Here is a 26,391-nt window from a genome sequence, read left to right on the forward strand (position 1 = left end):
ATAAACAAGAAAAGACTGCAAAACAAGAAGACTGGGACAAAGAAAAGCCATCTTTAATGAACAAGTAATTTTACGTGCGGAAGAAAAAGGAAAGGGGGGAAAGAGAATGGAGAATTTAAGACTTAAAAAACAACCAAAAAAAGAAAAATAATTTGAAAAACAAGTATAATACTGGAAAGCAACAGAAAAGGGGAATACAGAAGAGAGAAATAGAGGTAGATGGACAAGGGGGAAAAAGGGGGAGAGAGAAGAAGAGAGGGAAGAAGGAAAGGAAAAGAAGTTACAAAGGACCGGAGCAAGATATAGAGAAACAGGACCTATTTAGACATAATGGGTGAAAATCTAACTGAAAAAGGGATTCTGTAAAGGTACATAAGATTGTATTGTTATATTAGTAATAGAAATAACCTTAGAAAATTGGAAACAACGTATGATTAAAATGAGGGATAAAATAGTTAGTGTAATTTAGTGAAATGTTTGTGAATAAAATAAGTGAAATAAAATAAATGAGAAAATTGAATTAGGAAGGAACGGGAACATTTTAATTAATGTTTTATAAAATATAAGTGGGGGGGGGATTCACTATGGAAAGCTTATAATTGTTCCCATAGAAGTATGATATTTAATTGAAAAGTAATGTTAAAGATGTTAAGACTTTTATGAATATAAATATTAATGATAAAATTGACTTGGAATGGAATGTTGTTTTAATTATATATATTTATAATTTTTTTTTATTTTTTTAAGAATACAGTGTGTATTTTAAGAATGTACCAAGCAGAATCCAAATGGAAGTTATATATTATATTGAATGTTACAACTTTAGGGAAAAGTTATAAAGGCGTCATACTCCAATCAGTAACTACAAGAGAAATTTTGTTTAATGAGAAAAGATAATAGATAATTGAAACAGGACAGACAAAAATATAAATACAATGATTTGAATTGAGATGAGATAATTAAAATAAAATTGAGAAAATTAAAAGAGGGGAGAAGCTATGCAGAAAATGTAAAATAGTAATAAGATATGGAATAGAATATAAAAATGAGCATGAACCTGAATTTGTGTCTGTACGAAGAAATGTAACCCAGGATTATGCTGCTTTAAAAAAGATGTTTTATTTGTATTTTTTACTCAAATAAAATTTACAAAAAAAAAAGAACACCTCAGCCCATGCAGAGAAGAAGTCTTCCCACTGACAGAAGACAACTGACACTACAGCTGATTTGCCTTAGCTGTGGGGGAAACCATCTGAGAGCCACTTTCTGTTTGAGAAATGCAGTCTGCCTAAAGTGCCAGAAGAAAGGCCACCTGTCGCGTCGAGTGACCGGTCTGTTGTTTTGATCTTCCGGCTTGTCGCTGAATCCCTTTCAGAAAGCAATTTAGTGCGACCCTCGCAAGGGAGAGGTTTAGCGGAGCCCTCGCAAGGGTGAGTGCTGAAGCACAAAGAAAAAAGACACGAAAACAAATGATTTCTTCAGGTGAGGCAGCACATCGCGCCTGGGGCAGATGGAATTGTCCCGGCGGCCCCGATTGCTTTGTGCTGTCCTCTTTTATTGTGCTGAATCAAAGAAGGGGTGCAGGGGATAGCAGGAAGACAAAGAAGTTACAAAGTTAATCATTGAAACCAGGCTACGTGATACAAGTAACGAACTTTGTGACTGATACTTTCAGGCAAACATGTCTTAATACTGAATACACATCTTTTAGCTGACACAGACTTCTGAAGTTAATCCTGTCAGCTTCTTTCCTGTCAGCTCAGTGGATTTTGACCTGAGAGGTATACGTGCTAAGCAAGATTTGTTCTATGGAAAAATAGCCGAGGCAGAATAGCCACAATTCCTCCTTTTCTTTATTTTTGTGCTCATGATTCTAGGTAGAGTCCTTTCTCCTCCCGAGTAGTCCCATAAGGTGGCAACAAACCCTTCGGTTTGTTGATGCCTTGCAGAACCAACTCATACGAGGAAAAGTCCTCATCCCCCAAATCGTGGCTTGGCAGAGTTAACAAAACTTCTTTGGGAGAAAAGGAGTTATTAGTGTCTATTTGCTCTTCTGACTCTAGGTCAGAGTACCATTCCAGCAAAGGTTTTTTGACAAGGTCTTTTGATTCAATGATAGATGTGAGAAAGCTAACTGATTTTTGAGTATTGTTAACTTCATTGTCAAGTGTATTCAAACGATCCCTCAAAAATGTAAGTAAACGTCCTAATACACATGGACCAATAGTACAAGCAAGAAGCAATAGCACAAGAGGACCTATTAAAGCAGACAATAGTGTGGTTAACCAGGGAGAAAAATTAAACATGCCTTGATACCATGGCTGACCTTGTTGTCGCTTCATTCTCTCTATCCTTCAAACGTTTTCGTAATTCAGCCATGGAATCTTTGACAATTCCTGAATGATCAGCATAAAAACAACATTCTTCCTTTATTGCTACACATAATCCCCTTTGTTTAAAAATAACAAATCTAGACCTCTTCTGTTCTGAAGAGTCACTTCAGCTAGAGATGAGAGAGAATTTTGGAGAGCAGAGATTGAAGTCTCTATGCGTTGAGATCTTCATCTATTTGTAAACTAAGGGTTGCTAATTGTTGATGACCAACAGCTAGAGCCGCTACCCCAGTGGCTGCACCTGCTGCTCCAAGACCCAGCAATACAGATAGTGTTACAGCTGTTATAACTTCTCTTTTTGACGAAGGGGGAATTGTGGAGGTTCAAGTTCATTGACAAGTTCTGACTCTGGATAAAAGTGATCTTTGGGATCAATTTTACCTGAATGCAAAAAAGATCCCTGAGCAATAAGAACATCACCATGAACACAAGCGGTGGCTCCAGTGGAGCAGGCCCATATAGAATTATTACCTGGGATAAAGAATTGTCCCTTGAGGCGAGCTGTGATATTGCCATTGGAGGTGGTGTATAGAGGACCGTAGCCTCCAATGTTAAGGTTTGATCTCTCTTTTGGTAGATATACATTACAGTGATACCCTGATGAAACATTCTGACAATATTGGGAATAATTAGTAGGTATGTGTCCTAGGCAACATCCTTGACCTACTATGTCAGTGATAGTGATGGAGGAAGTGTTCCATCGGCATTGTGTGTCACTGGTGGAGTTACTAATGGGTTCATTGGAAGCTACTGCATCGTAGAATGGTGGCAAATCAGATAAGCAAAGCCAACATTGATCAGTTTTAGATGAATCATTAAGTGTAGTTGCTAGCAATGTGTAAGAAGAATTGACCAACTGTACTAATGGATTCACCTGGATATTGTGTTTTTGTAGAAAGTTTGATTTCAAATTGGGATTGGTACCAACATCATAAGTAGACATGGACATCGAGAGACGAATTGTAAAAATATTCCCTTCATCTCCTTGACCATCCCACTGACGTCCTCCCCAAGTAAACCCAACCATCCATTGTTTTTTGTAAGTTGTCAGCAGGTGCTGGAGAACAGGAGCCTTGCTTGTCCCATGTATCAGCTTGCAATTTTTTGTCTGCGAATTTTTCGACTCCTGTTCCCATTTCAGCAAAATCCATGAAAAGCTGAGGAAACCATGGCCATCTAGTATAGTTAGTGGTGGTATTTAAAATTTTTCCTTGAAAGTCAAGGATAGTCCAGGTATAATTTTGAGGTTGATGTTCATTTGTAGAAGATGATTGTATGCTTCGAGGAGTGCGATGATAGCCAAATCGTGGAATAGCATGAGATGCAGACTGCTTAGAGATGGAGCTGTCATCAATGAAGGCAGGATACCGAAGATGGCGAGCTCGAATGAGAGCTGTAGTCTTGCGATGGGTGTCGTCATAGATGAGGTGGCGTCTTCGCACAACAGGTGGTTTGTAGCGATCAGGAACCCAGGAAGATGGATGATGCAATATGCAGTTGGTGACATCACAAGGTGGAAAGCAGCAACGAAGATGCCATCATAGTTTGTCTCCAGGAAAAGTTGTCTGAGAATTAGCTTGAGATGGCAATGTAAGGAAAACAGAAGATAGAGGAGGAGATGCCACTGAAGGAGTGGAAAGCAATAGAACAGTGTGATTGAAATAGGTGTGATTGTGGAAAATTCCTAAGCAAGAATAGGAACCTATAGTAAGCTGAGTGACATGTATAGTTAAAAATATTAAACAAGGAGAATAGTAATAGTGAACAGTTATGTCAGAAGTAGGAGAAAGGAAACGACCGTTGTGTTGGAAAACATAATTACATGCAGGAAGGAGATTATCTTTAAAAACAAAGATAACAGTGTCAGCAAGGAAAGCAAAAATAGCATCAGGAGATGCCCTAAATTGAGAAAAGACAGGAAGTATTGATATCAGAAGAAAGATTAGAGTTAGAGTCAGGTTTGCCATGGTAAGGTCTGACACAGCGAGCAGGAACCCAAAGCACTCGATCAGGAAGTTGGACAGCAGCGTAACCTTTTCCCCAGGTAATGAGCTGTGCAGGACCTTTCCATGCAGGATCTGGAAGCTGTCTGAAATAAACAAGAGGAACGGAAGAGGGAACTACTGGCTTGGTGAAGTGGCGAGAAGCCGCCGTGGCAGGAGGAGAGCCAGTAAGATTGAGAAAGTTAAGAGTGTAAAGACAAACATTTAAAATATTTTGCAACGTTGGGAGGTTCGGGGGGCCTGAGCCTTTTTTCCCCAAATGCCGATCAAGGGCTTGTTTCAAAGTTAGGTGCGATCTCTCCACAATCGCTTGACCTTGGCTGTTGAAGGGCAAGCCAAACTTATGTGTGATGGCCCACTTATGACAAAACTCAGCAAAGGGAGAACTGACATAAGCAGGACCATTATCTGTTTTGAGAATTTTTGGACATCCCAACGTTACGAATGATCGAATACAGTGATTAATAACATTTTTGGTAGCCTCTCCTCTTTGCAATGTTGCTATAATAAACCCTGAATAAGTATCTACTGATACATTAATGTATTTCCAGGGAGCAAAGGGAGGATAATGAGTGACATCCATTTGCCACGTATCACAGGCTTGAGTACCCCTAGGATTAACGCCTTCAGGGATACCTTTGGCCTGCAAGCTACATGTTGGACATTGTTGAATTATTGCTGTGGCTTCTTGATATGTAATTCCAAATTGTCGCACTAGGGCTTTCCTGTTTTGATGAAAATAATCATGACTCTCCCCAGGTGAAGGCTGTTGGAGAAGGGGAGAGGAGGCCATAATTTTACAAGCCTCGTCTGCCATATGATTGCCTTCTGCTAGGAATCCAGGCAATTGCTGATGACTTCTGATATGGGCTACAAATAAAGGTTTCCCTCGTTTTTTCAACAGTGTCTGAAGCTGCAAAAAAGTGTCATGAGAGAGGGAGGGGTAACAGGAGAAATATATGCATCGAAAAATATGAGCAACCATCTGAGTAACATACATGCTATCAGATATTACATTTAAAGGTTGTTGTGAAAAAAGAGACAATGCCAATAGGAAAGCAGCTAATTCAGCTTGTTGTGCTGATGTTTGTGAAGTAGTTAAACGTTTATGCCATTGAGCATTTTCGTACCATGTACATGCTCCAATATTTTTGAACCATCAGTAAATACAGTTAAGCTTTCCTTCAATGGCTGTTGGACAAAAGGTGATTGTAAAACAAAGGAACTGTCCTCAACACCTGCAGTCGTGAATCAGAGGGAAGGTGGCACGACACTTGGCCACACCAATCTTCCAACGCGTCCTGCAGTGTTGTGGAAGTCTGAAAAAGAGGTTCCCATTGAGTGATCTTAAAAGGAATATACAATGTAAAAATATCCATTCCCATCAGGGCTTTGGTTCTCTTACGCCCTTTTTCTATAAGAGAAGCCATTTGCGCTGCTCTAGTAAAAATAGATGTTTTTGGAGTGTGTGGTAGGTGTAGCCATTCCAAGATATGAAGATTTTTTGCATTGGATATTTGAACAATTATTGCAGTCAGTAGTTGATGAGTAGAAAGGATAGCAAGAGAAGGTGGTGTGTCTGTGAGTGCACGGTTTACCCATCGGGTGGCTAGGGCTGTGTTTACTTGTTTTAAAGCTTCTAGATGCTGATCTGAAAGATAGACCTTATCTGCAGGGTTTTTCAATCCTACTAGTGCTTGAAAGAGTGGTGATAGCATCTGTGTGGTTAGAGCAAGATATGGTCGAGCCCAGTTAATAACCCCAAGCACTGCTGTAATTGAACCAGCGTGGTTGGCTGTGGAAGTGTGAGTGAAGGAATGTGTGGAGATGCTGTAGAAGCTAAAACCTTGTGGCCTAAATATTGCATTGGGTAGTGAGACTGGATTTTTTCAGGTGCTATATGTAACCCTGCTTTTGCTAATGTGGTCAAGAGGATCGGGAAAGTTTTTTGAACCGTCCCCTTTGGCCCATCAGCAGCAATTAAGATATCATCCATGTAATGATATACAAGAAAACTTGGAAATTGAGATCTATAAGGCCGCAGAGCCTCATTGACAAAAAATTGACACATAGTTGGTGAATTTAGCATACCTTGTGGAAGAACTTTCCATTGATACCTAGAGGTGGGTTTAGAGTTGTTAAACTCTGGTACTGTAAATGCAAAAATGATCCTATCTTTTTGTGCTAGAGGTATGGAAAAGAAACAGTCCTTTAAATCTATTATTATGAGATCAAATCCAGCTGGGATCAAATTAGGATTAGGCAGGCCACACTGCAGTGGTCCCATGGGTTGAATAATAAAATTTATGGCTCTGAGATCATTAAGGAGGCGCCATTTGCCAGATTTCTTTTAAATACAAAGACTGGGGTGTTATAAGGACTGGTGGATGGTTCAATATGTCCCTCTATTAACTGTTGATGGACAAGAAGATGTAAAGCCTCCAATTTTTCTTTGGTGAGAGGCCATTGATCCACCCAAACAGGAATAGAGGTTTTAAGAGTAAGAGATAAAGGAGAAATAGACATTTAGATAGAAAAACTATGGTAGCTGAATATAAGCCTGAAATTGAGAGAGTAAATCACGTCCCCAGAGGTTGCAATGTAGAGGAAGAATATAGGGTTTAAGATAAGCAGTTAAGGTAGAATGCTCAGTAGAAGCAGAAAGCCAATGAGAGCTGACCTTAGCAGCTTGTGCCCCACCTACGCCCTGCACTGAAGAAGCTTCTGTGAGAGACCAAGAAGAGGGCCATTCAGAGGAACGAATAACAGAAACATCTGCACCGGTGTCAATCAGACCATCAAAAATGCGACCATTGAGTGTAACAGAAAGAATTGGTTTTGAAGCTTGAACAGGCTGCTGTAATGCAAACAAAGAAAGAGGTTCAAAAAGAGGCAAAATTATAAGCGTAGCCACTACTGTCCCCTTTTTTAAAGAAAAGCAACGATCCCCTATTGCAGCCAAAGCAAGATTATTAAGAGCAGAAGAACCATATAAGTAAGGAGCAGCAACCACACCCTCTATGGTAAGGGAAGAATTGGGAATAAGCAAGACAGGTGTGGAAGGAGGCAGAGGTTTGAGAAGCGTTGTAGTTAAAGGAAGAGTAAAAACAGCACCAGGATCATCATACACAAGATCCTCTAACAGCACCACAGGAAATGTTGTGACAGGTAATTCAGCCTTTGTGGCGGGGCTAGCTGAAGACCCCTCAATTAGTTTCCCGAAGGCTGAGAGAGAGAAGGATTAGAATGACATTGTGAAGCCCAATGATAGCCTTTCCTGCAGCGAGGACAGATGGTTTTTGGCTTAGATAAGGAAGGTGGACCTCTAGTTTGGCCACGAAGAGCAGCTCCACCCCTGGCATATGACATTGATTTTTAAAATGTCCGGGCTTGCCACAGTTAAAACAATTGCCATTGCGTGTTACAGCAAAAGCATCAGGAGGAGAAGTGGAGGCAGAATTAGGATTAGGTAATGAAGCAGTGATAGCAGTGGCAAGCATATCCATTTTATGAGTGGTTGTTCCTACAATTCTACAGAGTTGTAAAAACTCAGCCAAAGTCACTCCTGGCTTATTAGCGACTGGCTGTAGAATTTTTTGACAGTCCTGATTTGCATTAGAAAAAGCCAATTTTATAAGTAATTCTTGTTTAGCAACAGAATTATCTATCTGTCTATCTAGAGCTGTCTGAAGGCGACTGATGAATGAAGCATATGGCTCATCAGGATTTTGCATAATTTTTAAAAATGCTTGAGTGGACTGCGAATCTGAATCATCCACTCGCTTTAAAGCATTCATAGCACACATATGAATAATGGCAAAACTGCGACGGGGAGAATTTTGTTGTTGTGCTAGAGTGGAGGATTGACCTTTTCCCATTAAATGATCTACAGTTACTCCAGCAGGCAAACCCCTACGAATTTCAGCCTCAACACCTTTTTCATATTCAGATTGCCACACAACATATTGCGCTGGAGTCATAAGCATAGAAAAAAGCATTTTCCAATCATACAGTAACATAACTGTATTAGCTGTAACCAAAGAATCAAGTATTCCCCTAGTAAAAGGAGAATGTAATCCATAAGTTGTAACTGCATCTTTTATATTTTTTAAAACTTTAAACTCAATGTTGCTATGAACATTGCCTCCTGCTGCTCCAGGGATGATAGTCATAGGATAAGCAGAAGGATCTTCTGTTTCTAAAGGGAGAGATGATGAGAGAAGATTAGTTATAATACCTCCCACAGGTTTCATCGTAGAAGGATCAGAAAGAGAAGAAGGAGCAGAAGGAGGAGGGAAAGAAATGTCAGGATATGGAGGTGGTAAGGAAGAAATTGTATCAAGATGAGCCGCAAGAGGCTTAGTAGTTTTTGAATGAGAAGAAGGGGAATCAGAGGAAACAGGGGAAAAAGATGTTTCAGGAAGACTAGAAGGAGGATAAACAATTGTTATAGCAGCCATTATCGCTCTCCAAGAAATGAGTATGTCCATGGGAGCTCTGGGAATTTCATGTAGATATTTCCCTAATTTTTCCCATAAAGAATGGCTAAGAGTTCCAACAGATGGATAGGCTGGACAATGTGCCTCAAAGTAAATTATAAATTTATTTAAAGATTTTTTCGAAATAGGGTACACAGTGGTACCATTGATTTTCTGAAAGGAATTAGCCTTCTTCACTAAATCATAAAGTTCGGTCCCTGTGCCCTGACGAAACTTTGGAAAGTGAGGAGCCCATTACTTACGCCGTACGAAACCTATGCCAGGTGCGTAGAAATGGGAGTGAAGGCGATGCACCCCTAGACAGAAGTCACACCGTGGAACCAGAAAATCGAAGAGATCCCGGACGAATCAAGGGATCCCGGACGAGCCCCCAGCTGTCGCGCGAGCGACCGGTCTGTTGTTCGATCTTCCGGCTTGTCGCTGAATCCCTTTCAGAAAGCAATTTAGTGCGACCCTCGGAAGGGTGAGGTTTAGCGAAGCCCTCAGCAAGGGTGAGTGCGAAGCACAAAGAAAAAAGACACGAAACAAATGATTTCTTCAGGTGAGGCAGCACATCGCGCCTGGGGCAGATGGAATTGTCCCGGCGGCCCCGATTGCTTTGCGCTGTCCTCTTTTATTGTGCTGAATCAAAGAAGGGGGTGCAGGGGGATAGCAGGAAGACAAAGAAGTTACAAAGTTAATCATTGAAACCAGGCTACGTGATACAAGTAACGAACTTTGTGACTGATACTTTCAGGCAAACATGTCTTAATACTGAATACACATCTTTTAGCTGACACAGACTTCTGAAGTTAATCCTGTCAGCTTCTTTCCTGTCAGCTCAGTGGATTTTGACCTGAGAGGTATACGTGCTAAGCAAGATTTGTTCTATGGAAAAATAGCCGAGGCAGAATAGCCACAATTCCTCCTTTTCTTTATTTTTGTGCTCATGATTCTAGGTAGAGTCCTTTCTCCTCCCGAGTAGTCCCATAAGGTGGCAACAAACCCTTCGGTTTGTTGATGCCTTGCAGAACCAACTCATACGAGGAAAAGTCCTCATCCCCCAAATCGTGGCTTGGCAGAGTTAACAAAACTTCTTTGGGAGAAAAGGAGTTATTAGTGTCTATTTGCTCTTCTCTCAACATCTGAACCAATGATAGATGTGAGAAAGCTAACTGATTTTTGAGTATTGTTAACTTCATTGTCAAGTGTATTCAAACGATCCTCAAAATGTAAGTAAACGTCCTAATACACATGGACCAATAGTACAAGCAAGAAGCAATAGCACAAGAGGACCTATTAAAGCAGACAATAGTGTGGTTAACCAGGGAGAAAAATTAAACATGCCTTGATACCATGCCAAAAAATTTCAAACCCAAAGAGGAATGCTATGCCATCAACAAAGCATTCCCAAGAGCTGAGTCACTGCCTTATTGTTTTAATGTTAATAAAATCAATGTTGAATCTTCTCCTAGAAGGCAGCCCCTGTCAGATGGAGGTAGACACTGGATCATCTCTATCCCTCATCTCCTGGAAGAAACTGAAGAATCTGCTACCAGACTTCAAAAGGAAACTGCTGAGCCTCTGCAGTCTGACCCTGAGGGACTACCAGGGACAACCCATTCCAGTCCTCAGAACAGGCAAGTTCCATATTCAGTACAACAACTTTCAGGGTAACCTGCCACCAATTATTGTAACTGGGAGCCTGCCAAGTTTATTAGGTTTGGACTGGTTCCACTCACTAGGTCTACAAGTGACTGGAATAAATGCAGTCACACACACACCCACCCCCGCAACCTACAGCAACTTCTTGCTGATTATTCAGAAGTTTTCAATGACAAACTGGGCTGTTACAATGGCACTCCTGTTTCCCTTAACTTGGACCCAAATATAGCTCCTATACACCTCAAACCACGCAGAGTGCCATTGGCATTGCATTCTAAAGTGGATGCCCAACTTGACAAATTGATTTCTCAAGGGGTTTTGGAGCCAAGTGACTTTGCTAAATGGGAAACCCCCATTGTAATACCCCTGAAACAAGATGGCTCCATAAGAATTTGTTCTGACTACAAGTCCACGATTAACAAGGGGCTCCAATCAAACGCTTATCCTGTGCCAATCATACAGCACCTGCTCCATTCCCTGGGTAAAAGCTCCATTTTGACCAAGCTGGACATGACTCAAGTATACCAGCAATTCCCAGTGGACAATGAGACAGCAGAGGCAAACAATCATTACTCATAGAGGAACTTTCAAATGTAAGCGTTTACAATTTGGTGTCAGCATTGCCTCTGGCATATTTCAATCAATCATGGAATGCTTACTATACAATATCAAAGGTGTCATCCTGTACTTTGATGACATCCTCATTGCTGCTGACAGCCCACAAGAACAGAACAGAACAGAATAGAATAGAACAGAATAGAATAGAATAGAATAGAATAGAATAGAATACTTTATTGGCCAAGTGTGATTGGACACACAAGGAATTTATCTTGGTGTAAATACTCTCGTGTTCTGTCTCACCTGTGACCACGAGGTGAGAGTCCAAGCCTCCAAAGGAATATAAATAAACAGACAGAACCAGGAACGACAGAGTTAAATTCCCTTGACTGAAGAAGTTCCTTGGCAGTCTTCCAGAAGCTGCCTGCCAAGTCTGATAACAAACAAGACCATAAATCAAAAGGCAGACACCGCACAGAGGATTTATCCAAGCTGCTTATTTTCAAATGAACAAATTGTCCCGAACACGGATTCAGAGCTAACACGCCTTCTTTTATGTCCTGAGGGGCGTGTCCGTCTCTCAAATCAGTTCCTGATTTGACCTTTCCTTTTACGTTGTATTTCACGCTTCTGCCTGCATCTTTGCCTTGCATCAAACCAGCATTCCTCAGTTTGATTCTCAGCCAAGGACTCCGGCACGCTCTCCTGATTATCTGCGGACACCTGAGGCACAACCAGGGAGGAAGGTCCCGGGGATGGAGATGATTCCGAAACTTCCAGCAAGGCAGGCTCAAAACTCAAGGCCAAATCCTCCTCTTCCTCATTACTCGAGTCTGTGTCTTCTAACAGAGCAGGCTCAACCCTCAGAGTCACAACACTCTCGTATACATAAAGAAAAAATACATTCGTTAAGAATCAAGAACCATAATGTACAACACTTAATGATAGTCATAGGGTACAATCAACAATCAAATCATACTAGGAAACAGTCAATATAAATCGTAAAGATAGAAGCGACAAAGCTACAACCCTACAATCACAAGTGGGAGGGGATGGGTGATAAGGAGTGATGAGAAGATTAACAGTAATAGTAGTGCACACTTATTTGTTTAGCAGAGTGATGGCTTTCGGGAAAACTGTTCTTGTGTCTAGTTGTTCTGGTTTGCAGTGCTCTATAGCATCGTTTTGAGGGAAGGAGTTGAGACAGTTTATGTCCGGGATGTGAGGGGTCTGTAAATATTTTCACAACCCTCTTTTTGACTTGTGCAGTATAGAGGTCCTTGATTGAAGGCAGGTGGGTAGTAATTGTTTTGGCAAGGTTGCCAAAAGTTCTCCAGTGTTTTCAAAATGCTGGACTAAAATTAAACAGAAACAAATGCATCTTCTCAGCTTCCAAGATAGACTTCCTAGATTATCACATTGACTGCAAGGGAATTCACCCTGTGGAATCCAAAGTACGAGATATTCAGGAAGCCCCTGTGCCTCAGAACAAAACTGAGTTGCAAGCTTTTTTGGGACTACTTAACTTCTACAGCTCTTTCCTGCCCCACAAGGCCACTGTAGCAGAACCTTTGCACAGGCTATTAGATTCTAAGACACATTGGAAGTGGGGAGCCATGGAATAGGCCTCATTCACTGCAATAAAATCCCTACTCACTTCAGCCAAGGTACTCATAGAGTTCAGTGATGCTCTTCCCCTTATCTTAATTTGCGATGCATCACCTTATGGGATTGGGGCAGTCCTAGGCCATAGGTTGCCTAATGGCCAGGAAGCCCCTGTTGCATACTTTTCAAAGACACTCTCCAAGTCGGAGCGCAACTACAGCCAAATAGACAAGGAGGCATTGGCTGCAGTGGCCTCAGTCAAAAGGTTCCATGAATACCTCTATGGACACCAGTTTGAGCTCATCACTGACCATCAACCTTTGCTAGGCATCCTGGCATGTGACAAGCCCAGCCCAGCCTGTGCTTTAGACATTCTGCCCTTCATTGTCTGGATGAAAGAGGGGGAAAAGACACTCCCAAGTTTTAGTGGCTTCTCTTGCTGCATCTTCTCAAAGCCCTGTTGGCCAAAATGAAAGACAGTAGTGGTTTTTCCTGTTCTTGTGGCAAGAGGTGGTAGGGAACGGCTGCTAAATTGAAGGCACCACTTTGAATTTTGAGCAGAACAAGGCAAAACCAAGTGACACCAGGATGGTAAAGAATTGAAACGAAACAATATATTCTATTCTTATTTATTCATTCTGTATGCTGAATGGGTATTAAGGGAATTTGGATTAGAAGAAGAGAAACATGATTCTACATTGTGAAACCAATTTCAATAGCCTTCTCTATGTAAGCACACTTTATTTTTCAAATAAACAATTGGGTTGGCTCAGATCTGCAGAAAAAAAGTGGAGGTAGCAAATAATTAATTGGTCAGGTAAAGGAAAAAAGCTCAACCCATAATAACATGACATGAAAAGAAAAGAAACAAAACACATCACAACTTCATCAACATTAGCAAATGTTTATTATGTCTTCCAGAGATTCGATAAAGCAAAGGTGTTCTATTAATTGGTTTCAGAAAATATATTGTTAGTGATATTTTATGATTCTTCCTAAATATGGATTATGGTAAAGTAATGATTCAAAAGTGTGTGTGTGTGTGTGTGTGTGTGTGTGTGTGTGTGTGTATCCAAAGAAAATGACCTCTTTCAAATCTCTAATATATCTTATTATATAAGTCATAATTGAGACTTCATGTGAAAGAGAGTTTTTAGAACATATAACAAATATTTCACTTCCAACTATCCGATTTTATCTTAACAATAATTTGGGTAACAAATAAGTTTCAAAATCAAGAGGCCTCATTGTTTTTCATTATTAGATGCTCCTTAGTGTTCATGTCAGGTCTCAGAATAAGGATGTAACATTTGGGGACAAAAATACAGCCCAGTAAACCCAGGCTGGAGGCCAAGATGGAGAAGATCTGCACAGCCACCATGTATTTCCCTTTGGTGCTCAGGTAGGTGGGGACAAAGGAGATCCAAACACTGCAGAAAACCAGCATGCTGAAGGTGATCCACTTGGCTTCATTGAAGGTCCCTGGAAGCTTGCGGGCCAGAAAAGCCACCAAGAAGCAGGTGGCAGCCAGAAAGCCCATGTAGCCAAGGGCAGTGTAGAACATGATAACTGAGCCTTCGTTACACTGCAGGATGATCTGTCCTGATTGGGAATGCAGGTCAGAGTGTGGAAATGGGGGAGAGATTCCAAACCATGTAAGGCAGATGCCCACCTGAATCCCAGAGCAGGACAAGACAATGGAGTTGGCCAGACTTTTCCCCAACCATTTTCTCATCCTGCTGCCTGGTTTTGTGGCCAAAAATGCCACCACCACCATGATTGTCTTGGCCAGCAAGGAAGAGACGGCAACTGAGAAAACCACACTGAAGGTGATTTGTTGAAGAAGACAAGTCACTTTCTGGGGCTGACCAATGAATAGAAGGGAGGTCAAAAAGGAAAGCAGGAGAGAGACCAGAAGAATGTAGGTGAGATCCCGGTTGTTGGCTTTGACTATGGGAGTTTCTCGGTATTTAATGAAGATTCCTAGAACTAAGGTGGTGTTTAGAGAGAAAACTAAGGCTGTGATTGCCAGGATGAGACCTAACATTTCTTTGTAGGACAGGAAAGTCTTAACTTTGGGGATACACTGATCTCGCTTCTGGTTGGAATACTGTTCATCTAGACACTTTTCACAATGGGCTGCATCTGGAAAACATGAATTGCTGTTTATCTAGTGATTCACTGACATTTTATACCTCATGACCAATTGACCAGAGGCAGAGTGAAGGCGCTCTTTGCTTCTTTTCGGCCTTTTTTTAAAGAGAAAAATATTTCTATCATTAGAATCATGAAATTTAAAGGAAAAATGATTTACACTGGATATTGACAATTGAATAACACAAAAAGATATAGTTACCAAGCATGAATAAAGTAGAAAATGATTATAGAAAAACATTGCCACCATCCCTTCTCTTTATTTGCCAAGTGCAGAACTGTCTTTCAGGAAACCATATTCCACATTTCTAAATTCTCTGTCTCATGTGTGGTATGGTAGCTATTCTTGCTACTTCTATCATAGATACTTTAGATGTCTGTAAATATTGGCATTGCCGCAAATTCTCTAATTCCACTTTCCACTGACAAAATGTGTCATTCCAATTCTGTACCAGATTTATAGAGTTTTACCTCAAAAGAAGATTTGGGGTTTCAATTGAATGTTTGTTTCGGGTATTTTTTCTGAATATTCTGATGCATTTCATTCTCTCATTTTTTTGAGTTTGTTTGCATAACTACCATACATGATAAAATATTCCTTCTTTGTTATAGGATTTCCAACATTTATTGTTGTATTATTTGTCTGTTTTATCAATTGTTGATATAATTGTATACTGTCTGTAACACGTTTCCCCTTATATTAAAACTTGGAATGAATTTCCTGGATTTTTTCCCCAAAGTTGTTCTCATTTTTGTATTGCAATTATTTGTTTGATTTTTGTATCCATTTTATCATCCAGTTGTTTATTTGTTCCATCTCCATGTCCCATTTCAAAAATTATTTATATATGGCTCTTTATAGTTAAACTTGGCTTTGTATACCAGTTTCAAATTCTGTCATCTTTCAATGTTTTCCCATCTTTTTCAATATTACTTTTTACTGTTTCAGCAGTTTCTGAAAACATCCACCATAGTAAAATCCTACTTTTTTTGAACACTAAACATTGCTGTGTCTTTTTTTCTTTTTCCTGAGTATGGATGCAGCATACTGGCATAGGAGATTAAATCTTGGTTACTCTAAGTGTCTCTAGAATAAAAGGCTGCTGCTCCATTTTTGTCCTTGAGCCACCTACCTTCCTGTGTGGAGATTGTTCCTTCCATGCATGGAGAGCAGTCATAGCAGCACACTGGTTTTCCTTCCCTTGTGAGCTTGGTGTATCCTGGGAGGCAACTTTTGGTACACCTAGAAAAAGGGGCTTTCTAAACAGAAAGAAAATTATGGAAAACTATGGATTAGGGAATTCATTTAAAAAGTGGAAGTCAGTGCAAAGATGGGTTCATGAACTCAGAAGTTACTTTTAAAATCTTGTCTCAAATATAATGAAAATATTTTTGTTTGGGTGATTTCAAGCAGGTTATGATCTCAAAGTCCTCTCAATATTCAGCAAAGACTAATAGCTCTCCTGTCCAAACATTTTTCTACTTCTGTTTGTAGACCAGTTAAATGCTGTGGATAGAGTAAACTTAGATTTCAGCAAGGTATTCAACAATGTAGACCACATCCTACTTCTTGTAAGCTAGAAAAATGTGAGATAGACAGCACCATCACTAGATGGATTTCTAACTGGCTGACAAATCATACTCAGCAAGTAGTACAAGTAATGTAATAGTACATCTACATGGAAGAAAGTAAGCAGTGGGGTACCACAAAGTTCCATCTTAGGCCCAGTACTCTCAATATCTGTATAAATGACTTAGATCAGGGAATAGAAGGAGAACTCATCAGATTTGCAGATGACACTAAACTGGCAGTAATAGCCAACATCCCAGAAGACAAGTTCAGCATCGAAAAGAATCTTGGCAGACTTGAACAATGAGACCTGTCAGGAAACTTCCTAACAGTGAGGACAATTAACCAGAGGAACAGCCTGCCTTCAGAAATGGGTGCTTTATCCCTAGAGGTTTTAAAGAAGAGACTGGACAGCCACCTGTCTGAAATGGTATAGGGACATGATGGCGAACCTATGCCACGCGTACCACAGATGGTACGGAGAGCCATTTGTGCAGGCACGCGAACCCCAGTCAAACTTTCCTGCACTGCGCATGCACACGCCTCCCAGCTGATTTTTGGCCTGTTTGAGGCCTTTTTTGCCTTCCTGGAAGCTTGAGGGAAGCCTCTGCAGCCTTTGGTGGCCGAAAAACAGACCGGTTTCAGCACTACCTGTATTTCTGGAAAGGCTGCAGAGGCTTCCCTCGAGCCCCTGGGAGGGCGAAAACGGCCTCGCCCAGGCTCCAGAGGCCCTCAGAAGGCTGAAAACAGGCACTTCCGGTATTTCAAGAAGGCTCATTTTTCGGCCTCCTGAGGCTGCAGAGGCTTCCCTCGAGCCTCCATGAAGGCAAAAAAGGCATCAAACGAGCTGAAAATCAGCTGTGAGGCACGCACATGCACAGTGCAGGTAAGGGTGGGTTGTGTGCACATGCGCAGGGGGGCAAGGTGCATTGCATTGTGGGTGCTGGCGCATGCGTGCTTTCGGCACACCACAACAAAAAGGTTCGCCATCACTGGTGTAGGGTCTCCCCTTTGAGCAGGGGGTTGGACTGAAAGATCTCTAAGGTCCCTTTCAGCTCTATTCTGAACTTGTAGTTTGAACAAGCACTGAGTCAGATCCAGTAGAATAAATATCTGCAGTTCAGGGTTGAACTGTACAGTCCTTGGTGTACTTTGATATGGTTGCTTCCTTGCAGACATTTCACTACTGGACTAGACAATATCATTTATGCTACCATCAGGCACATGATCCTATCATCATTGCACTGATAATGTTTTCAAGCTGGGGAATAAAATATCTAGTAGAGCATCAAGGATTGTACTGAGGTAAAATCCTCAGGGTCTAAGGGTTTTGTGTGGTTCCTGAGCTCCCTTACAGGAAACAAGCATTGTTGGATTAGCCAAAATGCTTCCCATCCTAACCTAGAACAATGCTGGCATTTCCACAGTTAGCAATCTAGGAGACATCTAGGAGAAATAGTAGCATCTCCTTCAATCAGTTTTTTTTTCATTAGCACAGAGCCTCGATCAAGGTGAGGAGACTGATGCCAGGGCTCTGACAATCCACTCCTATTCAAATCATGAGTCTCTAGCCACATCTCTCAGAGTTTTTTTTTTTAAAAGACAAGATTTATTAGAAGTGAACATGTTGGCGTTACCTGGGAGTAGCCGACTCTGAGACACATCATTCATCTCACCCTTGACCCTGGTCTTCCCCCACCCCTTTGGGTGTATCATTATTCATATTCTCCAATGAGACACATCCATAGCCAAGAGTCATCAATCATGCTCTCCAGTGATAATCTTGCATGCCAGAAGCTTCGGCCGCCTAACAATTATCTATGAAAATATTTAAGGTATGCATTACTCCCCCCACTCCCTTTCTGTTGACAACTCTAAAAGACCAGATAAATATTTTTGAGTTGACAACTGATACAAAAGCAGGCAGATACCGAGGAACGGATGAATAATAATATCCACAAACAGGCACATCTGGTTACCTGGTTAAAGGAAGTTGGCCATATGATGACACTCTCATCGATAGAGAACTTGATATCTGAAGAGACTCCTTTTTTTTCAATATTCCCTATTTTCACCCCAGCAGAAGACTTGTTGGGAAATACTGCCCAGTCCATAATATCGAAGTCAGCAATAGGAATTCCAGCCTCATCCAAATAAACATCATCCACAGAAAGATTGTAAATCTGGAGGTTTCTTAGAAAAGGATGGAGCTGAAAAGACATGGAGAATCACACTTTCCACGGAAACATTCTCTTTTGAGCCCTAAGTCAGAAGTGGGATATTCAGCTCAGTGCCCCTGTCTATTATGTGACAGAAATATGATTTTCATTCTCACTCCTTTCTTCCCTCCTTCTCTAAATCTCCAGTTCCCTCTCCCAGTCTGTCCCCTATTCTTTCTTTCTCTCCCATACATAAATACATATACATAAACTTTTCTGTTCATTATTTTAACCTGCTCTATTTTATGAAAAATTTTAATCATCACCTTTTAATGACCCCATAATCCCTTGTGGGGTGGAGTCTGGGCAACTGAATGGAGCTGAGTGTTTACTGGCCAGACGCCCTTCCTGTCACCAATGCGGAGTTCTATTCAGCAGAAATGTCGTACCCAAAGAGAGAAATATCTGCCTCTGCCTAGGATCAAACTCACAGCCTCCTGATTGTGAGGCGTGATATCCAACTCTAGCCAACCGCACCACTTGTTTTATGAAATTTTTAATCTCAGGTCAGAAACATCTTTTAACTCCAACAATCTCACCATCTTTCTAGGGTTGTTTCCCCACCTCTTGTGTTGAACTCCCATCCTTTTTAGAAGGGAATCAAAACTCAGTTTTGCTAATTGGCCTGTATCCTTGAAGTGAGGCACTCCTCACTGGAGGTTGTTGTTGGGCTAAGAAGATCTCAACCCAGTGCTGTCCATCTCCTTGTTTCTTGTTTTTTTAAATAGTTTTTAAATTTATAATTGATTTTCTATTTATTTTTTTACTGTTTGTAAGCCACCCAGATTGGCTTTATCGCTAAGATGGATGGCATATAAATATAATCAATCAATAAATAATATTTTATGGCCTTTTGGAGTTCTGCAACATTTTATCTTCTGTAGTATTTTATGTAACCAACAGTTGGTGGTGGGTAATGAAAAGGTTGGGAGAAATGACAGGGCTCCAGGTTCTAAGGTTTACTTGTCAAAGGAGAAAGAAAGATAAAAAAGGATCTTGGGAGACTGAAAATGCAGAAGAAAATTGCCAAGTTATGTGACCCGGAAGCGGTAGTGAGAAGCAAGTCAACTGATCTGCTTGGTTTTTAAAGAGAAAAAAAGACTTGACCATTCCTTGCATGGCAGGACGGGAACACCATCAGACCAACGTTGAAGTTGAAGACCTTAAAACCTTTATGATGGTTACTGTCGCATCTGGTATTTATTTCACAAATACAGGTAGTCCTTAATTAACAACCACAATTGCTCCCAAAATTTATGTTGTTAAGTGAGAATTTTTTAAGTGAGTTTTGTCCCATTTTATGAGCTTTCTTGCCACAGTTGTTAAGTGGATCATTACAATTGATAGGTTAGTAAGCTGTTTATTAAGTGAATCTGGCTACTCCATTGACTTTGCTTTTGAGAAGGTTGCAAAAAGTGATCACCTGACCCCAGGAAGCTGCAACAGTCCTATGTATGAACCAGTGGCCAAGCATCTGAAGTTTGATCCCAATATCACGGAGCTGCTACAACGGTTGTAACTGTGAAACCTGTCATAAGTCACTTTTTTCAGTGCCATTACTACATCAGACCAATACTGGAGTTTAAGAGAGAATTTGATGGCTACTGAGGCATCTGTTACTTATTTATTTCACAAATATATGAAACTTTCCTCTCTCTCTTGAGACAAGGTCTATTCTTACAAGCATCCTGAACCAACATACCCAGTTTAGTCTGGAAGATTCAATGACAGAATCTGTCTCTTTCTCTTTAAGCCTCCACATCTGGTCAGAAAAAGTATTAGAAACTGAGAGTTGTTACTGGAATTCCCCCCATCCACATTTACCCCTGCTTACCTCTGACATAACATTTAAGAATGGGAAGGAAAACATCAGTGGCATTTTGTAATAGAAGTCTTACCTGCCATGGCTGTATTATCTGGGGTGCCTGATGGTCCCCAACACGCATCCTCCTCTGACTCCTTTGGGAGGAAAAGGCAGCATGGAGGATCCAGGCCACAACCTGGATTGCTGTGGAAATACTGGAGCCATCCTCAGACAGGATTCTTTCAACCAGATCCTGGGGAGGGGTTTCCCAGATCTCTTTTTCCAGGCATGTATTCCAAACTTTCTTAGACAACAAGGGGATTGAATAGGAGCACTGAAATGCTGCCTCCCCAAACTTCCCTGTTGCAGAGTAATGTGAATAAAAATCATAATATTGTGTCCTTTTCTTTGCCTGAGTTGAGAAGGATAATAAAAGATGGTTATGCTGGAGATTAACCAGCTGGTAAAATAATCTCACACTGATATCTGACAAAGCTGTCGCAATCCATACTTTTTCCCCAAACAGAATTTTACTTTTCTCAATGTTTTGTATTAACACTGCTAGTCTTAGTGTGGTCTGAGAATTCAATTGACAAACAATACTTTTTGCTTTAGAGTCACTAAAATATTGAAGGATGTGCATTTCTGCTATTTTATCCTGAAGCTCGGGAAATCTTTCTGAGAAGGCAACACAGATGCCTTTCCTTAGGGCTGCTGGCACAAAAGTTCTTCTGAACTTTTCTCCACTTTCATTGTCCGGAGCAGTGAGCCCGATCCACGTCCATTGGAAATGCAGGAGCAGCTTGACAATTGCCAAGTGGGGAGGTTCTTGCTTTGGAGTCACCCGGTAGAAAAAAGGGAAATGGTGTTTCTGCTCTGGAAAGTAGCTGATGACCCCATAGTTGATCTAAGATGAAATAGAAAAGATGATTGGTTGCTTTGTTTTTAAGGACAAAAATAATTGCTTACACATCAGAGCTGTTCCTCCATGGAAGAGAACTTCCTTCTCCCTGTTCTTGCATTTTGAATCTCAATGTCTGATATCACTTGCCTGCATTTCTAATCATTGCCTATTAGCAACTTTCTGCCAAAATTATGGGAGGAGAAATACGACACATTTTTCACATCTTTAGCAGTCCAAAAACAAAGGACAAAACACTTGTCAGGATTCCGGCAGTTGCCCTAATTAAATCATGAGCCTCGAGCCAAGCTTCAAAAAGTATAAAGAATTTATTAGGAGCAAACATGTCGACATGACCTGTTTGAAGCCGATTCTGAGATACGCAATTCACTGCCACTCTTGACCCTGGTTTCCCCCCACCCACCCACCCATCATAATTCATATTCTCCAATGAAACACGTACATAGTTATAATCTTTGCAAGATAAGAATGGAATGCATGTTCGGTTCCAAACTGCTGCAATGCTCTTTCAAATTTCCTCCCTCCCCCCCACTTCTGATCGTGGCAACCCTAAAACAGGCATAGAAATGTTTTCTGAATTGACATTACTATTATAAAACCAGTTCAGCTATACATGTCTCAGTAATGCCCTGGGGATGATGGAATGATATGTGAACACAGCAGAGAAAAGAAAGTTGGATGGGATGCCGGGTTTTGGGGGTTTTTTTTGGCCTTTATGTACAAATAGGGTAACAAAAATAAACTAAATGTCAGTCCTTGACATTTTCTTTCAATTTGTTTCAAATAAAATTGAAAATATGTCTTTCTCTCCCAAATCATGTGATTGGAAGACAGTGAGACGAGGCAGAAGAAGGATTGGAAAAGTGGTTGAAAATTTCATGTGCAGGATGGTTAAGAGCATTTCACTTGAACTATGAATGAAGGTTTGTTCAGCTTCAAAAAAGATATCAGAATTATTTGAATGCCTGATACCATTTCAGGACTTCTTTGAGCTCCATTGCCTCTCTAATTTTATTTATTATCCGACCGTTTGGGGCTATTTGAAGAGTTAAATTAGCTTTTCATTCATACCTGTGGGGTTTTGTAGATGCTCAGCATGGTGGAAATTTGAGTAAAGAGATCAGAATCAGTCCCCTCAAGCAGAGGCAACAGATTATTTTGTCTTCCACAACTGTAGTTTGGGACATTCTCCTGCCCTGTAGAAAGCAAGTCCAGCATGGCCTCATATGTCATCCTTGCATTGAAAAAGTTCTCATAGATGCTGTAGCCCAGGGTGAGGTTTGGTAACAGCTTCCGATTTTCATTGATCTCATGAATGGCAAAGAAGAAATGTAGGATGTGCCAGAAGCTCATGCTTTTTATACTGCAAGATAAGAGACTTCAGTTAGTTTTCATCTTGATGTGGGGATTTCATCTTCAATTCATAAAATCACATCCCATTTCCTAAAGCGATTCCTTTATGACATTTATAACTAATCAGTTGGATTGTTGTCTTTATGAGTCAAGTCTGGAAACTGGACAATCCAACAATCTGAAATTAGTTATGGAATGCATCACCCTCTCATGTATCTCCAATGCTGTAGCCCAGGGTGATGTTTGGTAACAGCTTGGGATGCTGGTTGATCTCATGAACAAGACCATCTTAGCAGCATTATGGGCCCCGGGCAAAGCAATATACTGGGGCCCCTATGACAGCTAAGCCATACAGTTGCTGTATTTATATGATACAAGGTGCATTGAAGGGTTAACATACAGAGATTGGTATGGGGCCCCTATTATTAAAGCATATTAAGTTTGAATGTTCCTATCAGTGATGTGAAATAGTAAACATTTTATCTTGCAATAGTTCTGTTGTTCCATGTTATTAATTTTAATTGTTTAGTTACTTCCCTCACAACAAAAAGTAAGTTGGGAGATAGCATTCCTCCTGCAGAAAGCAAAATGACAGTCTCAGCTCCTTTTCACATCCATAAGCCTTCTGAAAGACAACAGGAGAGGAACATGACCACTTGCCAAGAAAGGAAAGATTTGTGTTTATGTGTGTGGGGAGGGGGGCTGAGTGTGTACATGCCTGCGTGTGTGTGAGAGTGGGGGAAGGGGAGAAAGAAAGAGAAAAAGGCAGACACAAACCATCCCTAATAAAAGGAAGACAGTGGAAAGGATAAAATTAATCACTAGTGTTAAGTTCATATCAGGAATTACCTTAAAAATCTGTGGTTTGGAGGCTTAAAGAAAACATATGGTTTATATATAGCGTTAGACGTGGATATGATTCCACTAATCAGAAAATCTCCTGGTTTGTAGTAATTAAATTCGTGTTTGTCTTCTTTTTGCACATTTAATGAACATTTGGTCATCAGCCTACTACATGGAAAATGGGACACCAGAAGAAGAAGAAGCAGTATTTCAGATACCATAATGAAAATCTTCTGTAATTCTCCGAGACAGGCACCTCTGTCTTTATTTTGAGGGAAATCTGAGGGGAAGCACAGTTCTCTTGCCAAAGGACACAGATACACTGACTTGATCAAGCAAGATGAAATGTTGTCTGGCATATTAAAAGGACAGTATTCTGGCGTGTTCAGTGTGCCTGGAGGTTCTTGTGGACCAGATCTTCAGATTTTTATAAGAATGACTAAATATTTGTGAAATCTGTTGGTGCGGGTTATTAAATATTCCTACTTGTTTTCAAGATAACCTTGGGTGAGAGAAGTCCTCTAGGCTTTAATGGAAGATGAAGTAATCATTGTGATTTTGATAATTATACAGAGATTTGGGGATCACAGTTGATTCTCTGTATGACTTCACTTACAAGTGTGCTTGATGGGAAAAAACTTTGCCTGACTTATGGATGTAGTTCCAATGTAATCCTTAAAATAACAACTCACGAAACTTTTTATTCCCATTATTCAAGAAACTTACTCTGGAGTAAAAAGAATATCTGGCCCAGTGGTGGGATTCAAAAGTTCCCACCACCAGTTCTGTGGGCGTGGCTTGGTGGGCATGGCTGGAGGGGTGGGATCACATGACTCGCACAAACTCACTTGTGCATACACGCACCAAATGCGCTCTTTGCGCATGCGTTAAAACAGCAAAAACTAAGCTACTGTGCCTCTCAGCTGTTTAGAACTGCTGTGCCAACAGTAGAGAAATTAAAAAGGACCTAGGAGCAGGAGTGGCAGGTGGGCCCAACTGCAGGGCATCGGAGAGACTTGGAGCGAACCGGTTCTCTGCCAGCTGATTTTCAGCACCATCAGTAGGCCAGAACTGGGCTGAACCAGTAGAATACCACCATTGATCTGGTCCTGTTATATCTGGGTTTCATGTTGAGTCATAGCACAGAGAAGACACTGATCATGCTTGTGAATTAACTCTGGTAGACCTTCTGATGAGCAAAGTCAATGAGGAAATCAGATTCAACAATGATTTAACAATTCTGACAAAATGGGGCAAAATTCATTTAACAATTGTCTCAATTAGCAACATAAATTTTAGGCTCCTTTGTGATTGTAAGTTGAGGACCCTAAGCCAATTGAGAAGGTGTGGAATGAATTTTCCCCTCCCAAAAATCTATCAGGTTCCTCTACCGAGTCAACTCCTTGTGATTTGCAAGTACAGAGCCCCAAGGAAAGTCTTTGCCACATTTCTCCCTGTGTGAAGTCCCACATAACTGACTCAAGGAAACTGAGAATAATGTTGCTTCCCATATTCTAAACTTTGTAATTAAATGGCAAAGTTAGCATTGCAACTCAGATATCTTTGGGAAAGAAGTTTTGAAAGTATGCCTTAATAAATCGAGTAGATTTTTAACAGGCCATTTTTAACAATTTTTTTGGATTGATATGAAAGAGTAGCACACTCTCCTTTTTAAAAAATTCTTTTTTATTTTTACAACAAAAATGACAAATAAAAACCATCTTTCAATTATACATATACTGTATCTTGTGCACATATTAATATTTGTATACATTTCTCATTGAGTTTACATTCACATTATATTCTAGTCAACATTATATATCATATTACATCATTACTACATTGTCATTAGATTTTTTTATTTCAATTTCAAACTATCCTTAAAGGCAAATCCCATCTATACTAAATTATATTCATATTGTAATATATTCAAAAATAATCAGTAATAAAGTATCATTATTATTACCATATCCTTTAATTTCTTACTCTACTTTCTAACCATCCATAGAATAAATCCCAAATCTTATAATACTCCTTTTCTTCTTGCTCTCTAATTGCTAATGTTAATCTACTTATTTCTGCACATTCCATTATTTTCTTAATTACTTCCTCCTCCATCAGAATTTTTTCATTTTTCCAATTTTGTGCAAATACAATTCTAGCTGCTGTTAATACATTAATGATCAGATATGTTATTTCTTTACTGTATCTTTCAGGAAAAATCCCCAATAAAAATAGCTTGGGCTTTAAGTCTTCGTGTTGTTTTATCATTTTTTTCCAACCACATGTGTATTTTAGTCCAATATCTTTTAGCTTCTGTGCATATCCACCACATATGGTAATATGATCCAGGTGTCTGATGACACTTCCAACATTTCACCGATTTATCTTTAAACATCTTTGCTAATCTTGCTGGGGGTAAGTGCCACCTGTAAAACATCTTAAACAAATTCTCTTTATAGAGAATTTTATCACACTTTCCTGATGGAAATGAGCTGGTCTCCTTTCTCTCCTAATGCAAAAGGCAATTCTTCCAAATGTTCTGCTTAATTCAAAACAACATGTACTTGAATTAGCGCCTTCATATCAGCACCCAATATTCTTACATTAACAATCAGGAGAGTCTAGATCACAGGTATCAAACTCGATCACATCACAGGCCGGATTGTGACATATCACAACATTTTTTTGCTTTTGAAGAGCTGGGGTGCGTGTGGCCTGCACACCAAGTATCTGGCCCATGGGCCGCCAGTTTGTCAGGCCTGGCTCTAGATCGTCTGCAGAAAAGAGCTGAAGGGAATGAAAAAATGATATTCCCATGAAC

The 26,391-nt window shown here is 40.3% G+C and overlaps 2 protein-coding genes across 2 annotated transcripts in view; one reads left to right on the plus strand and one right to left on the minus strand.

Annotated features, from left to right (window-relative positions):
- The window catches only part of LOC113426308 (uncharacterized), a 532,245-nt gene that overhangs the window by 433,315 nt on the left and 72,539 nt on the right, over window positions 1-26,391 (plus strand). The gene's annotated exons all lie outside the window — the stretch shown is intronic.
- LOC113432205 (vomeronasal type-2 receptor 26-like) lies at window positions 13,852-23,983 on the minus strand. Its single transcript, XM_087954246.1, has 6 exons — window positions 23,574-23,983; window positions 22,443-22,734; window positions 20,544-21,356; window positions 18,406-18,636; window positions 15,990-16,116; window positions 13,852-14,847 (listed from the first exon to the last, which is right to left on the minus strand). Exons 1-6 carry the CDS (start codon window positions 23,924-23,926, stop codon window positions 13,937-13,939), a joined length of 2,727 nt encoding a protein of 908 aa, XP_087810372.1. The 5' UTR covers window positions 23,927-23,983; the 3' UTR covers window positions 13,852-13,936.

Source organism: Notechis scutatus, chromosome 2 (assembly GCF_049901735.1).
Source record: "Notechis scutatus isolate UNSWTSFEM ecotype Mainland chromosome 2, rNotScu1.2, whole genome shotgun sequence".
NCBI classification, from domain to species: Eukaryota; Metazoa; Chordata; class Lepidosauria; order Squamata; family Elapidae; genus Notechis; species Notechis scutatus.

Bases quoted from the DNA above. Each gene is read 5' to 3' on its own strand.
- LOC113432205 (XM_087954246.1), bottom strand. From the start codon at position 23,926: ATGCCAGACAACATTTCATCTTGCTTGATCAAGTCAGTGTATCTGTGT. The intron at 22,735-23,573 runs GTAATTCCTGAT...CTTATCTTGCAG, and splicing joins CCAAACCACAGATTTTTAAG to TATAAAAAGCATGAGCTTCT. The intron at 16,117-18,405 runs GTAACCAGATGT...CTTTCTGTTTAG, and splicing joins GGCCAACTTCCTTTAACCAG to AAAGCCCCTTTTTCTAGGTG.